Source organism: Oncorhynchus mykiss, chromosome 26 (assembly GCF_013265735.2).
Source record: "Oncorhynchus mykiss isolate Arlee chromosome 26, USDA_OmykA_1.1, whole genome shotgun sequence".
Taxonomy (NCBI): domain Eukaryota; kingdom Metazoa; phylum Chordata; class Actinopteri; order Salmoniformes; family Salmonidae; genus Oncorhynchus; species Oncorhynchus mykiss.
Window position 1 is genome coordinate 45,647,948 of NC_048590.1, and position 13,972 is coordinate 45,661,919.

General features: G+C 45.8%; 1 protein-coding gene across 5 annotated transcripts in view; it reads right to left on the reverse strand.

The window, feature by feature from the left end:
* Window positions 1-607: 607 nt before the first annotated feature.
* The window catches only part of LOC110526724 (homeodomain-interacting protein kinase 3), a 94,494-nt gene continuing 81,129 nt past the window's right edge, over window positions 608-13,972 (reverse strand). For 2 of the 5 annotated variants that reach the window (XM_036963601.1, XM_036963599.1), the window contains exons 8-16: window positions 13,483-13,606; window positions 12,122-12,243; window positions 11,194-11,321; window positions 10,697-10,867; window positions 10,282-10,602; window positions 9,084-9,230; window positions 7,435-7,694; window positions 5,849-5,982; window positions 608-5,768 (exon numbers count right to left, since the gene is read on the reverse strand). In XM_036963601.1, coding sequence (XP_036819496.1) covers window positions 5,304-5,768; window positions 5,849-5,982; window positions 7,435-7,694; window positions 9,084-9,230; window positions 10,282-10,602; window positions 10,697-10,867; window positions 11,194-11,321; window positions 12,122-12,243; window positions 13,483-13,606 — 1,872 coding nt within the window. In that variant the 3' untranslated portion in view covers window positions 608-5,303. Of the gene's footprint in view, window positions 5,769-5,848; window positions 5,983-7,434; window positions 7,695-9,083; window positions 9,231-10,281; window positions 10,603-10,696; window positions 10,868-11,193; window positions 11,322-12,121; window positions 12,302-13,482; window positions 13,607-13,972 lie in introns of all 5 variants that reach the window. The other 3 variants (XM_036963600.1, XM_036963603.1, XM_036963602.1) reach the window with 3 other exon arrangements.

The following is a 13,972-nucleotide window of genomic DNA, read 5'->3' on the forward strand; positions in this document are numbered from 1 at the left end:
GGTATGGACTCACATGAGGAGAGGGGATAAGAGATACAGTACAAGTCCTGGGTCATGATGTGCTGAAATTGGTATTTCAAAATGTGGGGTGTTACTGGGAATATTCAAGTGTGAAGCTGAGAATTCCCATTCTGATTTGAACATAGCATTTACCTTTACTATCTTAATCCACAAGGTGGCATTCAAGGATAACGGCAATTTAAATGAAAAAGAAAACTTAAAAAAGGCGACCTCTTTATAATAGAAGCCATTTAGCAGGCCGCTTTTATCCAAAGCAACTTAGTCATACGTGCATACATTTTACGTATGGGTGGCCCAGGGTAATCGAACCCACTATCCTGGCAGTGCCAGCACCATGCTCTACCAACGGAGGCACCATGCTCTACCAACGGAGCCATACAGAGAAGACCTGGACGAAGGAGGTGAAAAAGAGAAGAACCACCGGGAACGAAGAAAACGGTCCAGAACAGAGTCCGCTGGAGATGCACTGCTAAGGCCGTTTGTTCCACGAGGAGCTGAAAGGAGTCGAGGAAGTCAGAGGACACCTTTCATCAACCCCATTAAAGACGAGTAAGACGAGAGAGAAAGAAATCACACCAAGACTAAGTGGATTTGCAGCAATAGATGATTTTTTTAATTCAAAGTGAATCTTGACAATAATACACCATAGAGTCTTATTTTGACACTCACCAAAAGAGTCACCTGGAAACCCGCTTAGCGTGACTAAGTAGCAAAGGCTTGGTCACACCTAAATCACTGAGAACTAGAGGAAACACTATCAAACTGTTAAGAGACATCACATCCAGATCATTCCTTTCCCCAGTCCTCGTACTGGAAATATTGCACAGTGCAATTGCTACATGGCAAACTAGTGTGGCATAAAACCAACAAAAGCTAAACAAAAAATAAAAACAAAGCCACAAAAAAAATCTACAAGTATTAAAAACAGTAACAGTTCAGATTATAACAAGTCTATTATTTAGATGATCTAAACAGATGATTCTATAAGTTGCAGCATGAATTTACCTTTAAACAGACACAGTCGACCAGAACGCCCAAAAAGGAGAAAACAGGTTGAGAACGGATCAAAACCAAATAGTAAGTATTGAAGTGTAACACAGTAACACATTGAACAAACACACAGACCCTGAATCAACATCTTCACACCAGATTAGAGGATTCTTCAAAATCATAAATGAATCATACTGATCATTTTACAAACTGCTATGTCTTCTGTTGTTACGTTTCATCTCAAAAATGTTGTACGAGTTCTCTGAAAACGGTTCATTCATGTGTCCAGTAGTTGTCATATGGAGTTATAACTGGAGAAATAAAAACAGTCTAGGATCATACTTTGTATCCATCTGTGTTTTTAAGTGTGGGAGAGTTTGTGCAGGCGCATTGCTGGTGAATACCATTACACAGGAACAAAGTTACAGTTAACATGCTTATATCACTGGAGAACACATATCAAGCACTCCAGGTCTGCCAAGTTCATGCCTTGTCGTAATTTCAGCTTTTTACCTAAATAAAAGATGTCATAACAAAAGCATGAAACTGAAAACATGGTTGATAAAACACCTGTCCGGCAATATTTTGGTGTTGAAATGTATAATACCTTACGCTCCTCAAGAGTAATGAATTTCAAGTGGTGCCACAATAATCTCCAGAGAGCTCCTTAACACAACGCAAACTAAATGTTTATTCCAGAGCAATTCTCTAACGTCTTATATTAACAGACTCTGTTTGGTCAATCAGCCCTTTGCGAACAGCAACAGTTTGTGGTTAAAGTCTAGAAGTCCTCTGGACTCAGTTCAGAGTTCTCCTTAACTACTCAGTCCTACAATGAGTCCACCATGTGTTATCCACTGGTTCTGACTGTCATGGTTGCAAGGTGTTTAGTCTATTGACAATGTGGGGAAAATGACAGACTTGGTGTCAGTATTTCCCCACAGATTAGTGCAGCTGACTCAGTGGTGTATTTGCACAGTATCGGAGCTGGCAGGAGGAGATGTAAGAACACTTGGTGGTACAAAGACCATAACGTTGAAGTATTGCATTTGCTGTTCAACAAGAGTGACTATCGAGAGGACTGTTAAATCAGCACGTCACTCAAAGAGCCTCTCGGTGTGTGTGTGAGTGTGTGTGTGTGAGTGAGAGACTTTGTTGGCCTATATCTATTAAACACATATGCCCTCTACACTACTGTCATGACAACGCTCATTAAACAAGTATTTTTCTAATCCCTGTTATGAGAGGTTGAATGACAGTCCGGGTGTGAAACGTTCCATTTTCTCTAGGTGATTTTTGGTCAAGTGGCCATTACTAACTCATTACTAACTCATTACTAACTCATTACTAACTCATTACTAACTCATTACTAACTTAATTCTGCAAGATGGATTTTTGTTAGATCCTCAACCCCTCCTCCCCCTCCAACACAGAGCAGGTAGAGGAGAGGGGTACTGTTACTGTATAAGGGACTACCATTGTCCCTGTCCCTATTTCGCTGACCCTCTGATTCTCAAGGCACAAGCACAGTGCTGCTCACACTGTCTGAACATCAGTACAGAACATATATGCCCAGAGACCTCCATTGATAAACACCCCTCTGTTATGAGACACTTCTAAAGGGGAGAGCGATACAATGGAGAAACCTCCTAAACAAACAGAAGGCAGATTATTCCAATATGGAACCAATGTAGAAGGGGAACCACTCATGTCACGGACAGTGACAATACTGAACAGATTTAAACGTTTGAGTAAAATCCATATTTTAAAAGGAAATAATCATTTACATTTATAAAATATTGAATGGGAACAAACACCTTGGGCTAAATTAGACATTTTGTGTTTAATTCCCCGCGGGACCATGAGGAGTCACTACGACAACCCCTTACTAGCAGACTACTGACAGGTTGTTTGTTAGTGGTGTGACTTGGGGATAACATGTTACATACTGTAAGCCTTCCATTGAGTGTCCTGCTACCTCACAGTGCTCCTGCCATACATAACAGACGCTGTTAACTCAAATTACTACCATGATGAAGAAAGTTAAATCAATCTTGCAAGCTATAGCTTTACATGTTTACAAAACGGCAATATGAAAACATACAAAAAATGAAATGACATTGATACATCCATTTATATGCAGTGACGAGCCCAGAACGGTTAATAAGGATGAAATACTGCAAAAACACACAGACCCCCAAAACCAGAACGAATGCAACTAACGTCCATCAGCAATACAGTAGTTACAATGACGCTTCAAACATGAACGCAGAAAACCCCACACAAATCAAAACCACTTCTATTTCAGATAATTAGGGACCTATACAAAAATAGGAACGCTAGTTTTGAACTAAGAGAAATCACCTAATTTCACAGCTGTGGATCATATAGCAGCTTATCTATGATACATTCAAGAAAAATGAGACGGCTTATTAAAATGGCCAGAAAAAGCTAAACATAACCTCAGCCATGTATTATAAATGTTTTTCTATATTTTTAAATACCATTTGTTGAGATGTAACCCCAGCTCTACGACTATAGTATACTAGATAGAGGTCTATTGTGTAAAAACAGAATATATCTAGCTACCTTGCTCAGGAAATGAATTACAGTCTTTGGTGCTGCACAAGCAACTTCATTTGAAAAGACGAAAAACGTAACGCACAAAACTAGCAAAAACAAATGGAAAAATGCACACAGCATATATATATATATATATTCTCCCTGACGGAATGTATAAAATAAGCAGTCAACACCAATAAACCTTAAACAAATGGTATAATGTAAAGGGAAAAAAGTTAACTTTGTCACATGCATAAATGAGAGAATTGCACGCGACAAACTCACACCTTATTAAGCATCTGCACTAAGTAGACTAGCTCATGTATATGTATATATATATATGTGTGTGTGTATGTGTGTGTGTGTCAAATACTGCATGGTCTGCTCAGGCTTAGAAGAATCCATACGGTTAGTGAATTAGCATTGTTGTCCTCAGCTAGTCAACGCCCACCACACTGGTAACGCAGATAGAAAAAAGAAAAACACTCAAACACTTTTCCTTTTTTAAATACAAAGACAAAACAAATTAAAATCAACATCTATTTAGAGATTGTATTGCAGTTTCATCGAACAGTACAAACACTGTTAGTAGTAAGAGTTTCACTAAATAGAAATTGATTATGAAATATTAAGCAAATATTCAATGCTTGCTCTTTGTCCACTAGTTCATTCAGGGGGGAGGACGATGACAGAGAAGGAGCATGTAATAACGGACCAGCGAGCATCTGCTACAGCCAAGCACGTCGTCCTTCTTTAAGGAACAAAAGACTACCTCACTACACACTGAAATATACACCGAATCCAAACAGTAAGCACCGCTATCCGCGATACCTCACGTCCACGCAGGCTGTGCAGGGATATATATCCACACACAGGATGCATGGACTGGTAGGACCTTCAAGTGCTGCAGTCCAGTACATTAATATATTCATGGATATATTTATATATAAGTAGTAACATCAACCACCTCAAATATATAAGGCACTATGGCTGGGGACAAGTATACGATGCAGCGAGTCTCGTGACGCCAACAACAAGAGCGACGTCTAACGCATCAACTTCCTGTTTACATTTTGATCTGCTCATGCAAGATCACATGCAGCTTGAGGAGCAACAACCCTACTTTAAATCGGTTAAGTGACTCCACATTTTTAAAACACCAAAGACACTGAGAAAAGGTAGAAATACTTCAGACGCGGTACGACACACACCGTGGACAACATGTGCACCTGTCGGCCTATCGAGCTAGAGACGGGGATGGCTTTACAAATGTGGATGTGTCTTGCACACGTTCAGAAGGCAATATAGAAAAATAGCTGGGATAAGGTCTGACCTAGCAACGCCACCCGATTAGTCACCTGTTTTTTGAGGAGTATTGGTAGAAGAGCTAATGTGAAGGTATATTAAAATGTGCAAAACACAGAGAGTGAGTTACTTATCTACATTCAATCATTCCATCCATCCTTCCTTGCCCCCCTTCCTCATCCTCCATTTCACCCTCCTCCACCCAAACTTTGTGATTTTATTTTTTATAGCTCATATTTCAATTGCACCCAAGTCTACATGATTGATAAAAATAGCTTGTTTCTCTGTGGTTGTGCCATGGCTCTGGACATGAAAACCATGTTGTGGTTGTTTGTTGTGTATTCTGAGAAGGCGGCCCCTCCTGCTCGCTTGGCCCCCGGGGGGGCGCGAGGTGCATCTGGAGGTTGGGCCGCTCCGGGACCCTGTCAGATGTAGGGGTACTGGTTGAGTTTGGTGGGGCTGAGGGGGAAGGTGGCGTAGGCAGGCGAGGCCATGTAGGGGTGCGGTGGGAAGAGGGCCTTGAACTGGCCCTGGGGGTGGATAGTGGGCGAGGGCAGCAGCCGGGGGTTGATGCCCACAGTGACCTGGTGGACGATACCGCCCGGGTGAGAGATGCTGTAGGCGGGCTGCAGGACGGGCCGTGAAGCCCCGGGGGAGGCCAGGATGTGGGCCACAGGGGCTGCTGTGACCAGGGGCCCAGGGGGTGGGTAGGACAGAAGAGTATGCTGGCCGTGCGGGTGGGGGTGATGGCGGGGGCCTGAAGTGTGGTTGGGGCTGCCGTGGGGTAGGGTAAAGGAGTGCCCATGCATAGTGGGGGGGATGTAAGCCTGCGGGCGCCGGTGGGCATAGTTTCCATTCCATTCCTGGTGGCAGGAGCCGTAATGCTGGAGCTGGAAATGGAGAGAAAGAGGGATGGTTAGATATCATACACATATTACGTGTGTGTGTGTGTGTGTGTGTGTGTGCTGACCTGTCCAAAGCCCATGGGCTGCTGTTGCTGGTGCTGGAATGCAGTGATCTTCTGTGGCCGGTTGAGGAGGGGGATGGAGTGGTGCGGTTGACGGCCCGGGATACCTCGCCCTTTGAACTGGAAAGACTCTAAGACTGGAGGGAAGAGAGAAACAGAGAGCGAGACGGGGGGGGGATGAAAGAGAGGGATGAGTTTAAACACAGACATCATGACGGGCAGCAGCATCAACCCACAGAGACAGACAGTAGAGTTAAACCCTGACTGTAGTATCCATCAGCCATTGTGACAGTAGAGATTTTGCATGCTCACCACTGACTTCCACTGGGTTTGACCAAACACAGCTCCTTAACAAGTGCCATCTGTTCCCCAAGCATCATGTGGGTGTTTATAAATAGACTAGAACTGATCTGGGATCTTGTGAAGGGATGGAAGCCAAATGGGTAAGTAAGCTGGTTCGTATTCATAGTGGGGGTCATACCATTGGCTATTAATACCCCCCTAGTAGCACTAGAATAGCAAGTTGTGGCCTTTTCTATGGGCTTTAGCTGGGAAGTGTTTCTGAATGTCAGCTATGGGAGGGGCCTGGCTGGGACATGAGAGGCCATAAGAGACTTATAAATTACCTATAAAACGGGACCTTAAAAAAGCCCAGCCCCAGGAACAGAGGGAGAAGACCACAGCTGTTATAAAGCCTACATATGACATACATAACCCCTCGGTAACACCCCACGAACGCATTCATAAACATCTAGGTGTTCATGACAGCCAGCGAACACAATGTGGCGCATGTGTGCGTGTCTGGTAGTCATCCATGTCTATGAAGGCCTAAGTCAGGTTGTAAAGCGTTCCAGGGGATGTTACGCCTGTCATACGTAGCTTCATAAGCTCCAGATCCACACAGGTAGAATAAAGGATAGATTCAAAGAAAGGGCTGTCAACAAGAAGCCAGCTGCAACCAGATTAGACATGTACAGGAAACACAAGTCCACTCCAGAGGCCGAAGCCAAGAGGTCTGAGGTGAGAGGTCAGGGCTGCAGCCATAATCACCTGCGAGTACCTCTGTGCCCTATAAACGAGGAGTAATCCCACACCATGTGACCTGTGGAGCAGACATCATCAGCAGTGACGAGGTATCTGACCCGCTGTGACCCTGTTAGCCCTGTGTCCGTGTGTGTCTGATCACTGACAGTCCTGACAGATTAAGGTTACTACTGGGTTCCAGGTTCCAGTGTATACTGTACATGTGACCTGCTGTGTTTTCTGTTGCCCTGGGCAAGGTGTGTCTGTTGTGGTTACCTATGATGAGAGAACTGTGGCCACCTGTTCATGACTACTGAACCTGTTTGTTCAACCATAGGGCTGTGTGAACCAGGTGTGTCAAGTGTACGTCTAGGGTGAATCAGCTGTTTCCTGTGGGTGAATCAGCCGGTTGTCTGTTTCCTGTGGGTGAATCAGCCGGTTGTCTGTTTCCTGTGGGTGAATCAGCCGGTTGTCTGTTTCCTGTGGGTGAATCAGCCGGTTGTCTGTTTCCTGTGGGTGAATCAGGTGTCTGGTGTCTGGTGTGTGTGTGTGTTTTAGATGCTTACTGGTGTTGCCTAGCGTCTCGTTGATGTGTGGGTGGGGGTTGTTATTCTGCACCCTCATGGGCGGCACCACCATGGTGCGCACCGCCGGCTTTCTGGGCTCCGTTACCGGGGCGATGCACGCTACACGGGGCCCGCGGTTCTGGTTGCCATCGGCGATGTAGCGTTGTTCGGTGAAGGGGCTGTTGCTAGGGCCAGAGGAGTCGGAGGAAGGCGAGCCGTCCACAATGTCACAACCGCTCTCCTGCTCGTCATCTGACATACTGTAACAGACCAGCGCAATCACACACAGAGATTATACATTCTATACTGTAACAGACCAGCGCAATCACACACAGAGATTATACATTCTATACTGTAACAGACCAGATCGCACACAGAGATTATACATTCTATATTGTAACAGACCAGAGCAAGCACACACAGATTATACATTCTATACTGTAACAGACCAGAGCAATCACACAGAGATTATACATTCTATACTGTAACAGACCAGAGCAATCACACTCAGAGATTATACATTCTATACTGTAACAGACCAGATCGCACACACAGATTATACATTCTATACTGTAACAGACCAGATCGCACACACAGATTATACATTCTATACTGTAACAGACAAGAGCAATCACACACAGAGATTATACATTCTATACTGTAACAGACCAGAGCAATCACACAGAGATTATACATTCTATACTGTAACAGACCAGAGCAATCACACTCAGAGATTATACATTCTATACTGTAACAGACCAGATCGCACACAGAGATTATACATTCTATACTGTAACAGACAAGAGTAATCACACACAGAGATTATACATTCTATACTGTAACAGACAAGAGTAATCGCACACAGAGATTATACATTCTATACTGTAACAGACAAGAGTAATCACACTCAGAGATTATACATTCTATACTGTAACAGACCAGATCGCACACAGAGATTATACATTCTATACTGTAACAGACAAGAGTAATCACACTCAGAGATTATACATTCTATACTGTAACAGACCAGAGCAATCACACACAGATTATACATTCTATACTGTAACAGACCAGATCGCACACAGAGATTATACATTCTATACTGTAACAGACCAGATCGCACACAGAGATTATACATTCTATACTGTAACAGACCAGAGCAATCACACTCAGAGATTATACATTCTATACTGTAACAGACCAGATCGCACACAGAGATTATACATTCTATACTGTAACAGACAAGAGTAATCACACACAGAGATTATACATTCTATACTGTAACAGACAAGAGTAATCACACTCAGAGATTATACATTCTATACTGTAACAGACAAGAGTAATCACACTCAGAGATTATACATTCTATACTGTAACAGACCAGATCGCACACAGAGATTATACATTCTATACTGTAACAGACAAGAGTAATCACACACAGAGATTATACATTCTATACTGTAACAGACAAGAGTAATCACACTCAGAGATTATACATTCTATACTGTAACAGACAAGAGTAATCACACACAGAGATTATACATTCTATACTGTAACAGACCAGAGCAATCACACTATGACAGGTGTAGGTGCAACATTTAGGTTAGGGCCCAACATGTATGTGTGCGGCTGTTGTCATTGGGTCATACCTGTTGGGGCGTTTGCAGGGTGAGGTGCTGGATTGGGCTGAGGCAGAGGAGCTGGTGCTGAGGGTGCTGTCTGGACTGCTGAGGGAACATACTCTCTCCATACTCACTGTGCTCTGACACGCCTCACACTCAGCATTGCCCTTACACCTGGAGGGAGGGGGGGAGAAAGAAAGAGGGAGGGGGGGAGAAAGAAAGAGGGAGGGGGGGGAGAAGAGAGGGTTTTAGTTATAAGTTACATACAGAGTTTGAGACGATAATGACTTCGATATTTGAAGAGACTGATTGTGGACTGTAGTGGATATTTGAAGAGACTGATTGTGGACTGTAGTGGATATTTGAAGAGACTGATTGTAGACTGTAGTGGATATTTGAAGAGACTGATTGTGGACTGTAGTGGATATTTGAAGAGACTGACTGTGGACTGTAGTGGATATTTGAAGAGACTGATTGTGGACTGTAGTGGATATTTGAAGAGACTGACTGTGGACTGTAGTGGATATTTGAAGAGACTGATTGTGGACTGTAGTGGATATTTGAAGAGACTAATTGTGGACTGTAGTGGATATTTGAAGAGACTGATTGTGGACTGTAGTGGATATTTGAAGAGACTGATTGTGGACTGTAGTGGATATTTGAAGAGACTGATTGTAGTCTGTAGTGGATATTTGAAGAGACTGATTGTGGACTGTAGTGGATATTTGAAGAGACTGACTGTGGACTGTAGTGGATATTTGAAGAGACTGATTGTGGACTGTAGTGGATATTTGAAGAGACTGATTGTGGACTGTAGTGGATATTTGAAGAGACTGATTGTGGACTGTAGTGGATATTTGAAGAGTGATTGTGGGCTGTAGTGGATATTTGAAGAGACTGATTGTGGACTGTAGTGGATATTTGAAGAGACTGATTGTAGACTGTAGTGGATATTTGAAGAGACTGATTGTGGACTGTAGTGGATATTTGAAGAGACTGACTGTGGACTGTAGTGGATATTTGAAGAGACTGATTGTGGACTGTAGTGGATATTTGAAGAGACTGATTGTGGACTGTAGTGGATATTTGAAGAGACTGATTGTGGGCTGTAGTGGATATTTGAAGAGACTGATTGTGGACTGTAGTGGATATTTGAAGAGACTGATTGTGGACTGTAGTGGATATTTGAAGAGACTGATTGTGGAGGAGCTTGAGAGTTACTTACTCCCCCAGTGAGTGTCTCCGTGTTCTCTCTTCCTCCTCCTCTTCCTCATCACTGCTGATACTAATGACAGTAACAGTGGGGCTGGCCAGATCAGACATCACCATGGCCTGCCGCTGCTTATAAGAGGCAGACTGCTCTTCAGAGTCTGAACCTGCCTTACAGCAGCTAGGATCCTCCTCCTGCTCTGGTTCAGGTTCCAGCTGTGCAGCTCGCCCCGCCTCTGGGAATCTACCCTCTGGGACATTCCTTGTGGTGTCGGCCATCTTTGGGGACTGGCATGCTGAGTTTTGGGTGTTGGTGCTGTAGGTGAAATTGCTGCCTCTAGGGAGAAATAAATGACGGAAGGGTTTTTTTATGATCAGATTGTGTGTGTGTGTGTGTATGTGTGTGCGTGTGTGTGTGTGTGTGTGTTTACCTGTTAAAGCAGGGCTTGTTTCTCTTGTTTGCAGAGGGCTGTGGCCACACCACGTGTGCGATGCCTATGCTGATTGGCTGGTGGGCAGACATGGTCATCTGGTTGGTTAAGAACGGCTGATGGTGGTGGGGCATCATAGAGCTGTATTGGTTGCCATGGGGACGCACCTTCCTGCAAATGACAATACGGGATAACGAGCCAAAGGTTATTATCTATATTAGAGACTTAACTGACTGATCTCACTCGCCTGCTTCAAAGGAGAGGCATGTGACTCATTCTCCATCAGTCTGACAGACAGCCATCACACTGTGTCCTATATTCTCAGAGAAGTCCTTGTCAAGGGTAGAGCATAGCAACAAAACAGACTGACAGACAAAGCAGTTTCAAAAAATTCATTTGGAGCTTCCCTATTGGCTCCCTATGGAGAGAAAAAATGAATTAGTCACTGACGGTCGCTAAAGAGAACAGACAGTCAACAGCTGACAGACAGCACTCACCCCCATTCTCCCAGTCTCTGTGGGCCTGCAACAGTGTCAGACGCCATGGTGGCTGGTGGGGGCGCCATTGAAGTCACCTGCTGCCAGGCGGGCACCAGGATCTGCTGGGGGCGGTTAGACCAGGTCTGCTGCAAGGGAGAAGAACACCGTTTCCATGGTTTCTATAGCTATCTAAACTTATTCATTCAGTGGTATAGAGTTGCAGGTAGCCTAGTGGTTTGAGCGTTGGGCCAGTAACTGAAAGGTTGCTGGATCGAATCCCCGAGGTGACATGGTAAAAATCTGTAGTTCTGCCCCTGAGCAAGGCAGTTAACCCACTGTTCCCCTGAGCAAGGCAGTTAACCCACTGTTCCCCTGAGCAAGGCCGTTAACCCACTGTTCCCCTGAGCAAGGCAGTTAACCCACTGTTCCCCTGAGCAAGGCAGTTAACCCACTGTTCCCCTGAGCAAGGCAGTTAACCCACTGTTCCCCTGAGCAAGGCAGTTAACCCACTGTTCCCCTGAGCAAGGCAGTTAACCCACTGTTCCCCTGAGCAAGGCAGTTAACCCACTGTTCCCCTGAGCAAGGCAGTTAACCCACTGTTCCCCTGAGCAAGGCAGTTAACCCACTGTTCCCCTGAGCAAGGCAGTTAACCCACTGTTCCCCTGAGCAAGGCAGTTAACCCACTGTTCCCCGGGCACCGGAGATATGGATGACGATTAAGGCAGCCCCCCGCACCTCTCTGATTCAGAGGGGTTGGGTTAAGTTGAATGTATTCAACTGAAATTCAACATTTCAGTTGAATACATTCAAAACATCCCCAGCACAAATGCATCCAGGATGTGTCTTGCTGATTCTCCATCACTGTCAGTTTCTCTGTTGGTCTGAATCACTCAATCACAGCTAGCCCAAATACTAGGGACTCTCTCTCTCCCTCTCTTCTCGTTACCTGTGTGATGAGCCCAGGTCTGATCTGTAGGGGCTGGATGGAGGGAGCTTGGGTGACCAGAGGCACAGCAGTCTCCATGCGTACGGAGAAGCCCTGAGGCTTGGCTGCGTTAGTGGGGATTCCTGGAGGACCGGAAAGGGAAACATGTGTTCCACAGTAAGTCCAAGTCAGTAGATTTCGCTATAGAGGTGGATGGAAAGGAGGGAGAAAGAGGAGGGGGGAGGAGAGAAGAGAGAAGAGGGGAGGGGGGAGAAAGAGAGAAGAGAGGAGTGGGGGTAGAAGAGAGGAGGGGGGAGGAGAAAGAGAGAAGAGAGGAGGGGGGGGGAGAAAGAGAGAAGAGAGGAGGGGGGAGGAGAAAGAGAGAAGAGAGGAGGGGGGAGGAGAAAGAGAGAAGAGGGGAGGGGGGAGAAGAAAGAGAGAAGAGAGGAGGGGGGAGGAGAAAGAGAGGAGGGGGGAGGAGAGAAGAGAGGAGGGGGGAGGAGAAAGAGGAGAAGAGAGGAGGGGGGAGGAGAAAGAGAGAAGAGAGGAGGGGGGAGGAGAAAGAGAGAAGAGAGGAGGGGGGAGGAGAAAGAGAGAAGAGAGGAGTGGGGGGAGAAGAGGGGGAGGGGGGAGGAGAAAGAGAGAAGGGGGGAGAAAGAGAGAAGGGGGGGAAAGAGAGAAGGGGGGAAGAGAGAAGAGGGGAGGGGGGAGGAGAAAGAGAGAAGAGAGGAGTGGGGGGAGAAGAGAAGAGAGGAGGGGGAGGAGAAAGAGAGAAGGGGGGAGAAAGAGAGAAGGGGGGGAAAGAGAGGGGGGGAAGAGAGAAGAGGGGAGGAGAAAGAGAGAAGAGAGGAGGGGGGGAAAGAGAGAAGAGAGGGGGGGGAAGAGAAGAGAGGAGGGGGGAGGAGAAAGAGAGAAGAGAGGAGGGGGGGAAAGAGAGAAGAGAGGGGGGGAGAAAGAGAGAAGAGAGGAGGGGGGAGGAGAAAGAGAGACGTGAGGAGGGGGGAGGAGAAAGAGAGAAGAGAGGAGGGGGAGGAGAAAGAGAGACGTGAGGAGGGGGGAGGAGAACGAGAGAAGAGAGGAGGGGGAGGAGAAAGGGAGAAGAGAGGAGGGGGGAGGAGAAAGAGAGAAGAGAGGAGGGGGGAGGAGAAAGAGAGACGTGAGGAGGGGGGAGGAGAAAGAGAGACGAGAGGAGGGGGGAGGAGAAAGAGAGACGAGAGGAGGGGGGAGGAGAAAGAGAGAAGAGAGGAGGGGGAGGAGAAAGAGAGAAGAGAGGAGGGGGGGAAAGAGAGAAGAGAGGAGGGGGGAGGAGAAAGAGAGACGTGAGGAGGGGGGAGGAGAACGAGAGAAGGGGGGAGAAAGAGGAGAAGATTAAGAAGTCATACCCTGCATCGTTGGGGGGCACAGGATGAGTGCCTGTTGAAATGAGTCGCTGCAGCCAAACTGGCCATTTCCTGTTTGGTGCGGTATCCCAGGGTGCATCACTGAGGGGGCCGAGGGGGCTAAAGTCTGAAGACAACACAGAGACATGAGCCCCCTGACATCTACTACAGAAACTAATGGGTTAGATCAATACAGAGACATGAGCCCCCTGACATCTACTACAGAAACTAATGGGTTAGATCAACACAGAGACATGAACCCCCTGACATCTACTACAGAAACTAATGGGTTAGATCAACACAGAGACATGAACCCCCTGACATCTACTACAGAAACTAATGGGTTAGATCAACACAGAGACATGAGCCCCCTGACATCTACTACAGAAACTAATGGGTTAGATCAACACAGAGACATCTACTACAGAAACTAATGGGTTAGATCAACAGAGACATGAGCCCCCTGACATCTACTACAGAAACTAATGGGTTA